General features: G+C 45.3%; 1 protein-coding gene across 1 annotated transcript in view; it reads left to right on the top strand.

Annotated features, from left to right (window-relative positions):
* The window catches only part of PKD2L2 (polycystin 2 like 2, transient receptor potential cation channel), a 59,858-nt gene that overhangs the window by 18,812 nt on the left and 28,185 nt on the right, over positions 1-12,861 (top strand). The window contains exons 8-9 of the mRNA XM_060238325.1: positions 6,222-6,403; positions 7,314-7,434. Coding sequence (XP_060094308.1) covers positions 6,222-6,403; positions 7,314-7,434 — 303 coding nt within the window. The remainder of the gene's footprint in view (positions 1-6,221; positions 6,404-7,313; positions 7,435-12,861) is intronic.

Here is a 12,861-nt window from a genome sequence, read left to right as displayed (position 1 = left end):
GCTATAATTTTTCCAATTTTAAAAAGGGCCGTAGGTCAGATCCTACTCATTGTCCAGTTAGCCTCTTGACTGTTATTAGTAAATTGTTTACAAAACTTCTGTTAGAGAAGTTGTTGGTTTGCCTTGAGGAAGAAAATATTCTTGCAGATGAACAAGCAGGTTTCAAAACTGGACACTCAACGCTCAGCGCTTCATTTGACAGCACCTTGTAGATAAATACTGTCATAACTCTTCATGGCTTTTATTGATTTTAAATAAGCTTTTGACCTCATACCTAGAGATAGATTATGGGTAAAATTACAGAATATATAAATAAACATCTGGTATCATTGATACAACGGCTTTACTCAGACATCAGATTGAAAGTCATTTGTAACCATGGTGGGCATTTCACTAACTAGTACACTTAGAGGTGTTAAGCAGGATGTATTTTAGCCTTTACATTATTTAATTTTTATATTAATACATTAGTTAAGACCCTTGAACATCCTCGTCCTCCAAAGTTGCATTCTGTTGTGACTCTTCTATATGCAGATGACTTAGTGCTGTTGTCTTTAACTCCTATAGGTTTAAAACAATTATTGAGAGCATTACCATATTTCAGTGTTAAAGGTAGTTTAACGAATTATTTTATTAAGTCCAAAGTTCTTATTATCCATAGATGGAAAAGAGATATTGATCAGGTTAAGTGTTATAAATATTTAGGGGGTAGCTTTTCATGATTATGGTACCTGGCATGCTCAATTAAATGGTATCAAAGCAAATACCCAAAAGAGTTTAATAGTGTTTTTGAGGCTTTTATATATGAAAGGAGAACAATATATTTCTTCTGTGGTTAAAGTTTTTTGTAGTGAAGATATTTAACTAAATGTTACTTGGATCAAAATATAAACTTTGTTTATATGAAAATTTTAATCCTTTGGAAAGAATACAAACCAAAATTTTAAGAACTATACTGGCTCTACATACTGTGTGCCAAATTCTGTCTTACATTTAGAAGCTGGCCTGATTACTATTGAAACTCGAATGTGGCTCTCTTTGTTTAGGTATTGGCTGAAATTAATTTATTTTCCAGTCAACTTGACCCCATTAATATTGATTGACAGTCAACAATCAAGGTGAAAAAAATCTCCTAAATCTGATGTTACAGAACATGGGGCTTCGTCCTAGGGATTTAGTGAATTTAGAATATACAAAAGCCTCAACTGCGATCAGCCAAAGAATTTGCAGTATACAGCTACAATAGCATCTGAGCATGGCTAGGAGATGCTATTATACAGAGCAGGGGCATCAAGCATGTGGCCCGAGGGCCACATCAGGCCCCCAGAGGGCTCCTATCAGGCCTGCGAGCAACTCACTGTCATCTGCTTTCTTCTCTCTCTCTCTTGCTTCCTTCTGCATCACAGCTTGCTTTGTCAGGCTCGCTCAGTCATACAAGAGCTACAGAGCAAAGCCTCTATTTTCTCCATTGACTTACCAGCACATGAAGTGACTTATGTACAAAAGCTCATGTTAGGGTTGCCAAGTCCAATTCAAGAAATATCTAGGGACTTTGGGGGTGGAGCTAGGAGCAAGGGTGTGACAAGCATAATTGAACTCCAAGGAAGTTCTGGCCATCACATTTAAAGGGACAGCACACCTTTTTAAATGCCTTCCTTCCATAGGAAATAATGAAGGATAGGGGCACCTTCTTTTGGGGCTCATAGAATTGGACCCCCTGGTCCAATCCTTTTGAAACTTGGGGGGTATTTTCGGAAGAGGCACTAGATGCTATACAGAAAATGTGGTGCCTCTACCACAAAAAACAGCCCCCCCCCAGAGCCCCCGATACCCATGGATCAATTCCCCATTCCCTATGGGAATCGTTCTCCATAGGGAATGATAGAGTGCCCAGTAGACATTCCCCACCACCACTTTCTGATGACTCTAATGTGGGAGAAGGACCTCCAAACCTGGGGATTGGCAGCTCTCTCTCTCTCACATACACACACACTTACTGGGTCTGGTTCCTCCACAACGATATCTGAAAAGAACAGGAGCTACGCTGCTCTCTCTCTCACACACACACACTCTTACTTGCTCTGAAATGAAAGCAAAACAGAGGGACTGTGCTGCTGACCCTTCCCCATGAAGTACTTCCTGCTTTTTGCACAACTTTAAAGGCACACAGACACACACACATTTTGAAATGGACCTGTTTGCAGGTTTCTAAAGCTGCCCAGATCTAGAGGTGCATTGTGGCTGTGGGGGCGGGGCTTTCCCTGCCAGCCAGCTGGCTGGAGGCGAGGGCAAGCCTGTAAAACCGGGGGATCCCCCGTTGGGACCTGGGGATTGGGAAACCTAGCTCATGTTTTCCTCTGGGTAGGCCCAAAGCATTAACCATGAGATTTCTGTAATGAATGTCAATAAATCAAAACTAGGTTTGCAACTTACACAAACACACCTGAACAGCCTACTGTAGATTGCAACAGCACAGACATTGTCTCCAGATTTTGATGCAATAATTCAGAGCAAGAGGTGTCAGTTATCAGAAACTGTTAAATAAACAAAATACTGCAAGAGTACTAATCTTTTAAGCCTATTTTATTTTTAAAAAATTAATTGTGTTATTCTGTGTCCTTTATAAAGTTTATATCTCTGCTGGCATTACATTTTATGACACACATGGCTCAGCCCAACGGGGGGTCATTTATGTCAGATCTGGCCCTCATCAAATGAATTCAACACCCCTGAATTATAGAGTATAAGCAGTTCAGCAAAGTATTTTGGGAATTTTATAGCTCCAAAAACAAGATTGGCTTTTCCTCAAGCGTGATTTAATGTTCCCCCCTTCTGAGCTGTTAAATGGGAGATATTTTTTAAAAAGCGTATTATGAATGGAATTGCTCTTTCAGTAGTCAAGAAGTGGAAATAATGGGTTACATTCTTCTATATTATTTATTTCCAGGAAGAACGGGAAAATCTTATTGTCCTCCTAGCAGATAAATACCATCAGATTACAGATAGGAGAGCTAAATTCTGCTCAATAGCAAAATCTATTTGTTCTTCATTTGGGAAGTAGTTACATTGTATTCTATTAAACGATGTTAATTTTGCATATAGTGTTTTCCTATTTGAAAATGTATATGTGTTTTTCCTTTTTCATTGATTTTTATAGGATCATGATTATATAATAGAAATATCGTAAATTGATTGTTTAATGTTTGCTGACTATAGCAATAAATATCTATCTTATGTCACCATTTCCCATAGCAGTTGAAAATACAGATATCATAAAATTTAGGATCTGGGAATCTCCTCCCAGCCCTTACACTATGCTTCTTAAACATTAGGTTTTGGATTGGGGGCATTCCAAATCCAAAACCTAATCTTTGGGGGAAAGGTAAGTTAGAAACTGAAGATACAAATAAAAGGGCAAAAATTCTCTCTAGTAACTGCTTTTGTAGATATGCACTGTTTTAGAGGCCCCCAGTCTTTGCATTGGTACAGACTGTTGGCACAGCTCCAAGGATGTTTGTACACTACATGCAATTAGCAGCAAATGGTGAATGAATGGTACACCTTTCTCCTCTTCTTGGTGAATATGTAAGGGAAGAACTCAATATTGTTTCCACTCCCCGTGAGATGTACAAGGCCAAATACATGAAACTCACTATGAGGAATATGTACAAGTTTTCCTTTTGGTAATAGAAATGAAAGCAAGGTCTTGCACCACACTTCCACATGTGCTGTTCTTGTCTGGCATAATGTCTTCTCCATTTGTGCAATAGACATTTCACAGTTGTGCAGCTTATTTTTCTAGCATTTATGAGACCTAAGTTGAGTGAAGATTCAGTTCTGCTAGTGGGCCTCATTTTTTGTGAGAATAATATTACACCTGTGGTATAATCTTCTGCTTGTCTGTTTTCCTTAGGGACTTTTGTAATGTTCAGTAAATTACTTCCTATGGAAAAACTCTAGTGACACAACCATAGAGCATAGGCTTCCCAATCCCCAGATCCCAGCGGGGGATCCCCCGGTTTTACAGACTTCCCCCTGCCCTCAGCCAACTGGCCGGCGGGGGAAACCCCTCCCTCACAGCCACCATGTACCTCTAGATCTTTGGCAGGACCTGCAAACAGGTACGGTTTTAAAATGTGTGTGTGCCTTTAAATTGGAGCAGGAAGTACTTCATGGGGAAGAGTTAGCAACAGCAGACCTCGTCAGAGTGCATCCCCTCCGTTTGTTTTGCTTTCGTTTCAGACAAGTGAGTATGTGTGTAAAAGAGCAGCGTAGCTCCTGTACTTTCCAGACCTCATTGTGGAGGCACCAGAGAAAGTTAAGCGTGTGTGTGAGTGAGAGAGAGAAAGCAGGGGGAGGGGAGGGAACTCTGTTATTCCATATGGAGATATTCTCATACAGGAAATAATGGAGAATTGATCTGCAGATATCTGGGGCTCTTGGGGGGCTGTTTCTTGTGGTAGAGGCACCAAATTTTCAGCATAGCATCCAGTACCTCTCCCCAAAATACCCCCCGAGTTTCAAAAAGATTGGACCAGGGGGTTCAATTCTATGAGCTCCAAAAGAAGGTGCCCCTATCCTTCATTATTTCCTATGGAGGGAAGGGATTTAAAAGATGTGCGGTCCCTTTAAATGTGATGGCCAGACCTCACTTGAAGTTCAATTATGCTTGTCACACCCTTGCTCCTGGCTCCGCCCCAATGTCTCATGGCTCCACCCCCAAAGTCCCCAGATATTTCTTGAATTGGACTTGGACCCTAATAGAGAAGAAAACAATATTATGTCCGTTGCTTTCCGTTTTTCCTTCCCCTACTCATGCACACATTAATTTCTCCTCAGTTACATAATCTTTGAAATTTAGAGAAAGCCAAGCACAAAGTCTGCAGCATGTCAGTCTTGCACAGATCTAGCCCCAGGGAAGAGGTGATGTGTAAAATTGGGCTTAGTGGTCCATAAGACCAATACTGTCTACCCTAGCTGTGCTAACTGGCACTGGCTCTCTTCTACAGATACTTTCCACTTCTATCTGCTAATACTCCCACTTCAGCCCTGAGTATTTACATATATTATTATTTTATGCCACATACAAAGTGAAGAGTGTTTTACTTCTGAGAAAACTTGCATAGAACTGTGCTGCAGGTCCCACTGTATTAAATGGGGCTTACTGTGAGGAACCTGTTCATCAGTTTCAGAGGGTGTCTGGGTTGGTCTGCAGTATAAAAGCTAGCTTTGAGTCTAGTAGCTCCTTGTGTGTGCCTAAAGTGCTGTCAATTCACAGCTGTCTTATGAGAACCCTATACGGTTTTCCAAGCAAGTGACAAAGCAGAAGTGGTTTGTCATTGCCTTCCTCTGCAAAGTCTTCCTTGGTGGTCTCCCATCCAAGTACCAACCTGCTTAGCGTCCAAGATCTGATGAGATTGGGCTATACTACACCAATCCGCATCCCCAGAAGCACCTTCGAGACCATCAATATTTTCACGGTATACACTTTTGAGAGTCAAAGCTACCTTTGTGAGATCACCTGACAGATTACCTGCTGATCAGTTAATTCTGTTGCTGTAGGATGGGTTGGATTCAGTGGCGCATGAAGAGAAAGAAAAATGTACTTTGTGTGCAGTTCTATTAGCAATGACCGCAGCAACACAAAGCACTTCAATATGATTTTAAAGACAAAATAAAATAAAATAAATTGTGCATCTGGAGCAATTGAATGGTTCACATGAATTCATTTAAAATAGTATCGGAAGTAGCCCTGGCCTGTATAGTGCAGGCAAGCCTGATCTCATCAGATCTCAGAAGCTAAGCAGGGTTGACTCTGGCAAATATTTGGATGCAGACCTCCTTGGAATAATTGCGGCCAGGTGGTGGGGGCAAGCTTTATTGAGTCACCTCCCTAAATATCCTCCAGGCCCCCGGTTGGGGGTCAGTCACCAGAGATCACCATGACTGCCAGGTGCACATGCAGACACACATGCACATATAAAAAGTACAATACCACCAACAACAAAGAAATAGTATCAGAATAAATGCTTTGCTCTATGGCTTTTACTCAGAGATAAATTAGTGGAGGTACAGTCACTTCCACTGATTGCAAGCAGAAAGCAAGGAATAAGTTAAATGTTTTAGGTTTCTGCAAGTACTGTTGTGTCTGTGAAAAACTTCTGTGGGATCGAACTCAAAAGGTGCAGCCCCATAATGTAACCTCTTCTGTTTTCTCCTAGATATTTAAATACATAAGCTTTAACAAGACGATGACTCAACTGTCTTCCACTCTATCCCGTTGCGCTAAGGACATCATAGGATTTGCAATCATGTTCTTTATCATCTTCTTTGCATACGCACAATTGGGTTACCTGGTTTTCGGGTCACAAGTGGATGAATTTTCCACCTTTCAGAATTGCATGTATGGAGTATTCCAACTTGTCTGGTACTATTCTATCATCAATAGGAACAATAGAACATAGAGTCCATTTGCACCTTTAAGACCAACATGACAACTGGAAAAAAAATGCCGTTATTTTTCATTTTCCACATCACTACTGAAGGAAGAGGCACCCAAAGAGGGCCTCTGAAGAGCACCCAATTCAACTAGAAAGTTCATTCAGGAGGAGACACCATACCATATCACTGGTATTTTGAAATCCCATCAATCCCATCATGATGTGAATCATATTAATCTAAGGGGACAATCCAATCCTTTCCCCACCACAAGCTCTCCTCCTTCTTCAGCTCCTTTCCTATGTGTTTATGGGGTACAGCCTTTTGGGGCCATTTTTCCATGGACCTCAACTCTGGAAGTTTGCCCAAAGCAGTTTATCTGGCATCTAAGTTTTAGGAGCCCAATAGAAACTGATTTTTCCCGTGTGACAAAGTATTCTTACACTGAATCCTTGTCTTCTTCACATCCACCAATGTACCTACTTACATTTGTGTTGAATTCAGCCAACTTTTTCATTCAATCACACCCAGTTCTCCCCCTTGTTATGGTCCCTATCTCACACGCAGGGCTTTTTTTGTAGCAGGAACTCCTTTGCTTATTAGGCCACACACCCCTGATGCAGCCAATCCTCCAGGAGCTTACAGGGCTCTTAGTATAGAACCTACTGTAAGCTCCAGGAGGATTGGCTACATTAGGGGGTGTGCTTTTCCATCTTCCTTCTCCCAGCAGGCTTCCTCATGTTTTTAGAAATTTATCCCCTGTCTGTCCCTGACCTCATTGTGTGGATTTTTTTGATCTGCACTCTGGACCCTAGTTTAGAATTAAATTTAATGATGATAGTGGCTTATTCTGTGTGTTACTTCTTTCTCACTAGTTTTACCCAGTTTCGTATTGTGCTTGGAGATTTTAACTTTGCCAGTATAGAACAAGCAAACCGGATCCTTGGACCCATTTACTTCATTACGTTTGTATTCTTTGTGTTCTTCGTATTGCTGGTGAGTGGTGTTTTAGATAATACGAAACATCAGCTCTAAAGCTGAGCTGGCTGAAAAATAAAAGTAGATGTAAGATGAAGATGTTAATGGTTCATTATGTCTGTATTTTAGTTGATTTATATTTTGTCAACAAAATGTTTGTTGTAGCCCCTAATATCCCTGTGAAATGTAGTATTTGCCTATGAGAATAGAGAAGCCTTTGCACACCAGAGCTCTGTTGGTGCATGAGATCCAAAGCTGTAGTTCATGGACATTAAAATAACCACTTCAGTCCATTTTGGAGGCCACATAGGCCAGGTTTATTGCATATTTGGGCTGCAGTATTCATACTGCCACAACACTTGCCCCTCTCTCTGGAGATTTGTTTACCTAAGGAACTGATGGGAACAGCATGGAGGCTTGTCCAGTGAGTTGGGGACCAAGGCTAACTGGCCTGGATTCATCTAGACTGGGAAGCCCTGTGCTGCCACTGCTGGGAGGAATGCATGTGGACCCAGCGACGTGTCTAGTGAAGTTCAGGGATCCAAGGGGGAAATGGATCATCCTGACATACCCCATCCCTTTGACCTGTCTCAGGTGCCTTCTGAAGAAGACAACGACATTGGATTTATATTCTGTCCTCCACACTGAATCTTCCCCACAAGACACCCTGTGAGGTGGGTGGGGCTGAGAGAGCTCTCACAGCAGCTGCCCTTTCAAGGACAGTTCCTACGAGAGCTATGGCTGACCCAAGGCCATTCCAGCAGCTGTAAGTGGAGGAGTGGGAAATCTAACCCGGTTTTCCCAAATAAGAGTTTGCACACTTAACCACCACACTAAACTGGCTCTCTTGTTTAAGAGAGGTTCTGCCAAGCTTGAAGTTCAACAGATGTCTTCATATTTTTATTTTTTTTGACAATGTGACCTGATGGAGGACAGGTCTGCACTCTTCCACCTGGAGCTCTTGAGTGGAAGTGTGAGTCTCTGGGGTGCAAAGGAGAAAAACAGGTTGCTTACCTGTAACTGATGATCTTCGAGTGGTCATCTGTGCAGTCACACACATGGGTCTTGCTGCAGGCAACGGATCCATACCTCGGAGCTCCAATAGCTCGCCTATAGCGTCTTTTGGCGCGCTCTCCTCCCGCCCTGGGGAGCAGGCAGCGACTGCGCATGCCTGGAGCGGGGGGAAGAGCGCCCATTCCACTCAGTTTCTTCCAGCCGCCGTTGGCACTGACACTATACAAGGTTAAGCAACAATTACAAGAGGCCAGCAGTGGGGAAGGCTGGGTGGGCGTGTGTGACTGCACAGATGACCACTCGAAGATCATCAGTTACAGGTAAGCAACCTGTTTATCTTCTTCGTGGTCTCTGTGCAGTCCCACACATGGGTGACTAGCCAGCTAAATGTCCTGGAGGAGGGCGCTGGTAAAAGAAGAAAGTTAGTCACATAACCCAATCACATCATATTATGCAACATAGAGATGGAAGCGGATGCACTCACCCCTGACTTCAATGGAAGATGGATCTGAGGACCGCTTGACCGAAGGAGGCGTCACGTCTCGCACGAACGTCTAAAGCATAATGGGAGACGAACGTGGATGGTGAGGACCACGATGCAGCCGCACAAATGTCCTCTAGGGAGACGCCTTGCAGGAAAGCCGAAGACGTCGAGACCGCTCTAGTAGAGTGGGCCTTAAGACCTTCGGGCAGAGGCTGTTTAGCCAGTTCGTAACACAACCTGATGGCACTAACTACCCATTTAGATAGTCTCTGGGTAGAGATTTTGTGCCCTCTGTGAGGATTTCCGTAGGCCACAAACAGATTAGGGTCCTTACGGAAAGGTTGTGTACGATCAAGGTAGAAAGATAAAGCCCTTCTAACGTCCAGAGAATGCAGGGCTCGTTGACCCTGGTCGGATGGGTTGGAGAAAAACGGTAGAGAAGTTGAAGTTGATAAGTGGAACTGGGAGACAACCTTAGGAAGGAACGCAGGGTCCGGTCGCAGAACAACTTTGTCCTTGTGGAAAATGGTGTAGGGAGGATCGTGGCGGAAGGCGCATAAGTCACTTGCCCGTTTGCCTGAGGTAAGGGCTACCAGCAATGCTGTCTTCCAGGAAAGAAGGTTAAGGTCTATGGTAGCCATAGGTTCAAAGGGAACTTTCATCAAGCAGGAAAGGACTAGTGACAAACTCCAGGTCGGGACGAAGGGCTTAACAGGTGGATTGAGGTGCAACATGCCCTTAAGAAAGGACTTAGACAAGGGATGGGAGAACACAGTTTTGCCCTCAACAGGGTTATGGAACGCAGAAACCGCAGATAAGTGAACTTTTAAGGAGGAATAGCAGAGTCCTGATTTCTGTAGAGAAAGTAGATAATCAAGGATCAGGTTAAGGGGTGCTGATTCTGGCTGCAGATGATTAGATGTCGCGAATGAGCAGAAGCGCTTCCATTTGCATTGGTACGAAAGTCTAGTGGAAGGCTTCCTTGCGTTGAGGATGATGTTGGCTACCTCTGTGGAGAGGCAGGCGGATGTATTCTCCAGGCTGCCAAGGCCAGAACCCGAGGGTTGTGATGTAGAACCTGACCACTGGCCTGGGATAAAAGGTCGCCCACAGGAGGAAGACGGCGGTAAGTGTGGCGGGACATTTGAAGAAGCCTCGTGAACCACGGTTGCCGAGGCCACCATGGAGCAATGAGGATGCAGTCTGTGCCATCTCGTGCTATCTTTACCAACACCCGTGTCAGAAGGGGGGTTGGTGGGAAGAAGTAGTGAAGAGGACCTGTCCAGCTGTGTAGGAAGGCGTCGTTGCCCCTCCTGGAATAAAATCGAGGACATTTGGCATTGTCCCTGGAAGCAAAGACGTCCACCTTGGGTGTTCCGAAGCATCGGAAGATACGACGAAGGTAGGTCGGATTGATGGACCATTCGTGGTCGTCTATGCGAACCCTGCTGAGGGAGTCGGCCAGAACATTCTCCACACCCGGGAGGTGAATGGCAGTCATGTAGATGTTGTGCTTGACACACCATTCCCAGAGTAGTACGGCTATACGGCACAGACGGAGAGATCTGGTGCCTCCCTGCTTGTTTATGTAGTAAACTGTTGCCATATTGTCCGTGGAGATCTGAACGTGCCGACCCCTTATCAGTGGGAGGAACGATTGAAGGGCCCTGTGCACAGCAATCAATTCTAAGCAGTTTATGTGCATGGCCCTCTCGGAGGGAGTCCAAAGCCCCCTGACGGTCTTGTCCTCTAAGTGGGCTCCCCATCCCCACTTGGAGGCGTCTGTTGTCACGATGGCCATCGGAGGAGTCGGTAGAAACGGCTTGCCTGCGAGGAGATTGTTGGGTACAGTCCACCACGTGAGAGATAGAAGTGCTCTCTGCGGAACAGTAAGCAAAACGCTCTGCGGTTGCGCCTGGGGGTGGTAGGCTCGTACAAACCAGAGCTGTAGTTGTCGCATCCATAGCCTGGCAAAGTAAAGGACAGATGTTGTGGCGGCCATGAGGCCCAGCAGGCGTTGGATTGTGAATGCAGACTGACGAGGCTGTTGTTGAACTGACTTGGCCAAGGCAATGATAGTTAGTGCCCGATCCTCGGGGAGGAAAACACGATGGAGAGAAGTGCGTAGAAGGGCCCCTATGAACTTTAGGTCCTGGGTAGGTGTGAGGTGTGATTTTGACGCATTCACGCGAAGGCCCAGGGATCTCAGAAGGGTGAGAGCTGTGTTGAGGTTGTGCTGCAGTTGTTGTTGAGTCGGAGCTATGAAAAGCCAGTCGTCGATGTATGGGAAGACTGGGATCTTCCGAATGCGAAGCGCAGCTGCCACCACTGCCATGCACTTGGTGAAAACGCGGGGTGCAGTGGAGAGGCCGAATGGTAGGGACACATATTGGAAGTGGTCCTGGCCCATGGCGAACTGCAGATACCTCCGATGTTGAGGTCGGATGGTCACATGGAAGTAAGCGTCCTGAAGATCTAGAGAAGCCATCCAGGAATTTCTGGGAATAAGGGGCAAGATGGACTGCAGGGAGATCATTCTGAACTTCCTGTATTCGATGTGCTTGTTGAGCTTCCTCAGATCTAGAATGGGACGCTTGCCTCCATCCCTCTTGGGGACCAGAAAGTATCTCGAATAGAAGCCTGTCCCTCGATGTAGAGGAGGGACGGGTTCTATGGCGTTTTTCTGGAGCAAGTCCAGGATTTCCTGATGGAGGAGTGAAGACGGGGGGGTAGCAATGAAGTAGTGGTGACGAGGTGGAGAAATGAACTCGATTGCGTAACCTAGGCGCACGATGGTCAGCACCCAGGAGTCGGTTGTGATCGAGTTCCAAGTGGGAAGGAATGGGGAGAGACGTGTGCGGTAAGCAGGTGGGGTTTGAAGAGAGTCAAAGAGACTGTTTGGGAGGGAGGGAGGACTTCTTGAGTTGTTGTGACCGAGTTCTTTGTTGAAACTGAGGCTTCTGCTGCACACTCTTCCTCTTCCAGAAGTCGTTTCGCTTGGGTGACCGTTGGCGCTTTTGGAATGATGGTCTCCAGGGTTTTGTACGGTTGAACTGTTGGGAGAACGGTTGGGAAACTCCCAAGCGTTTAGCACGCTTGCGTCCATCATCCATTGAGGTGAGAACCTTGTCAGTAGAAGCATGGAAGAGGCCCAGACCATCAAAAGGGAGGTCTTCAATCTTCTGCTTAATGTCCGGCTGTAAGTTGGTGGACCTTAACCAGGCGTGGCGACGCAGGGCAACAGATGACGCAAAGACCCTGGATGAGCAGGAAACAGCGTGGCGTATGGTATTTATCTGTTGTTTGGACACTCTAGACAGTTTGGATACCAAACTAGAGGCCGTTCTCTGGGAAGGTTCGGGAAAGGAAGGGATGAGAGGCGTAAATTGGTTAGCCAAGTTGAAGATGTAAGCCGAAAAGTAGGCTAGATAGTTATTTAGCTTGGAATTTGTGGAAGCGAGGTTGAACATTTTCCTGGCCAAAGTGTCCAACTTCCTGCCCTCTCGGTCTGGAGGTGTCGGATGTCTGGAGGCTTAGCCTTAGTGGCTGAATGCACAATGATAGAATTAGGTGCTGGATGGGAAGCAAGGAATTTGGCCTCAGGGGCGTGAACTCTGTTGAGAGATTCAAAACGTTTAGAGGTGGGTGGGACTGAAGCAGGCTTGTCCCAGGTCTCACGGAGGCCTTCGAGGTGCACAGGTAGCATTGGAAGTAGTGAACCCGGTGGGAAGTCTGCTTGCACCAAGTCATGTACAATGTCAGACACCTTTGGTGAGTCCGACGGAAGAGTAATCTTTAAGGCCTCGGCCATGGTGGTGATCAGATGGAGATAGGCCTTGGACGCGTCCGATGGGGAAAGCCGGGGCTGTGGCGCCGAGTCGGAGACTACAGAGTCAGGATGGTCTTCAGAGTCTGATGATGCTGCCGAGTCACCTTCGGAGTGGAAG

The sequence above is a fragment of the Heteronotia binoei genome, chromosome 5 (genome assembly GCF_032191835.1).
Source record: "Heteronotia binoei isolate CCM8104 ecotype False Entrance Well chromosome 5, APGP_CSIRO_Hbin_v1, whole genome shotgun sequence".
Lineage (NCBI taxonomy): Eukaryota > Metazoa > Chordata > Lepidosauria > Squamata > Gekkonidae > Heteronotia > Heteronotia binoei.
The sequence above is the reverse complement of the archived record's forward strand: the minus strand, read 5'-3'. Positions and strand labels throughout refer to the sequence as shown.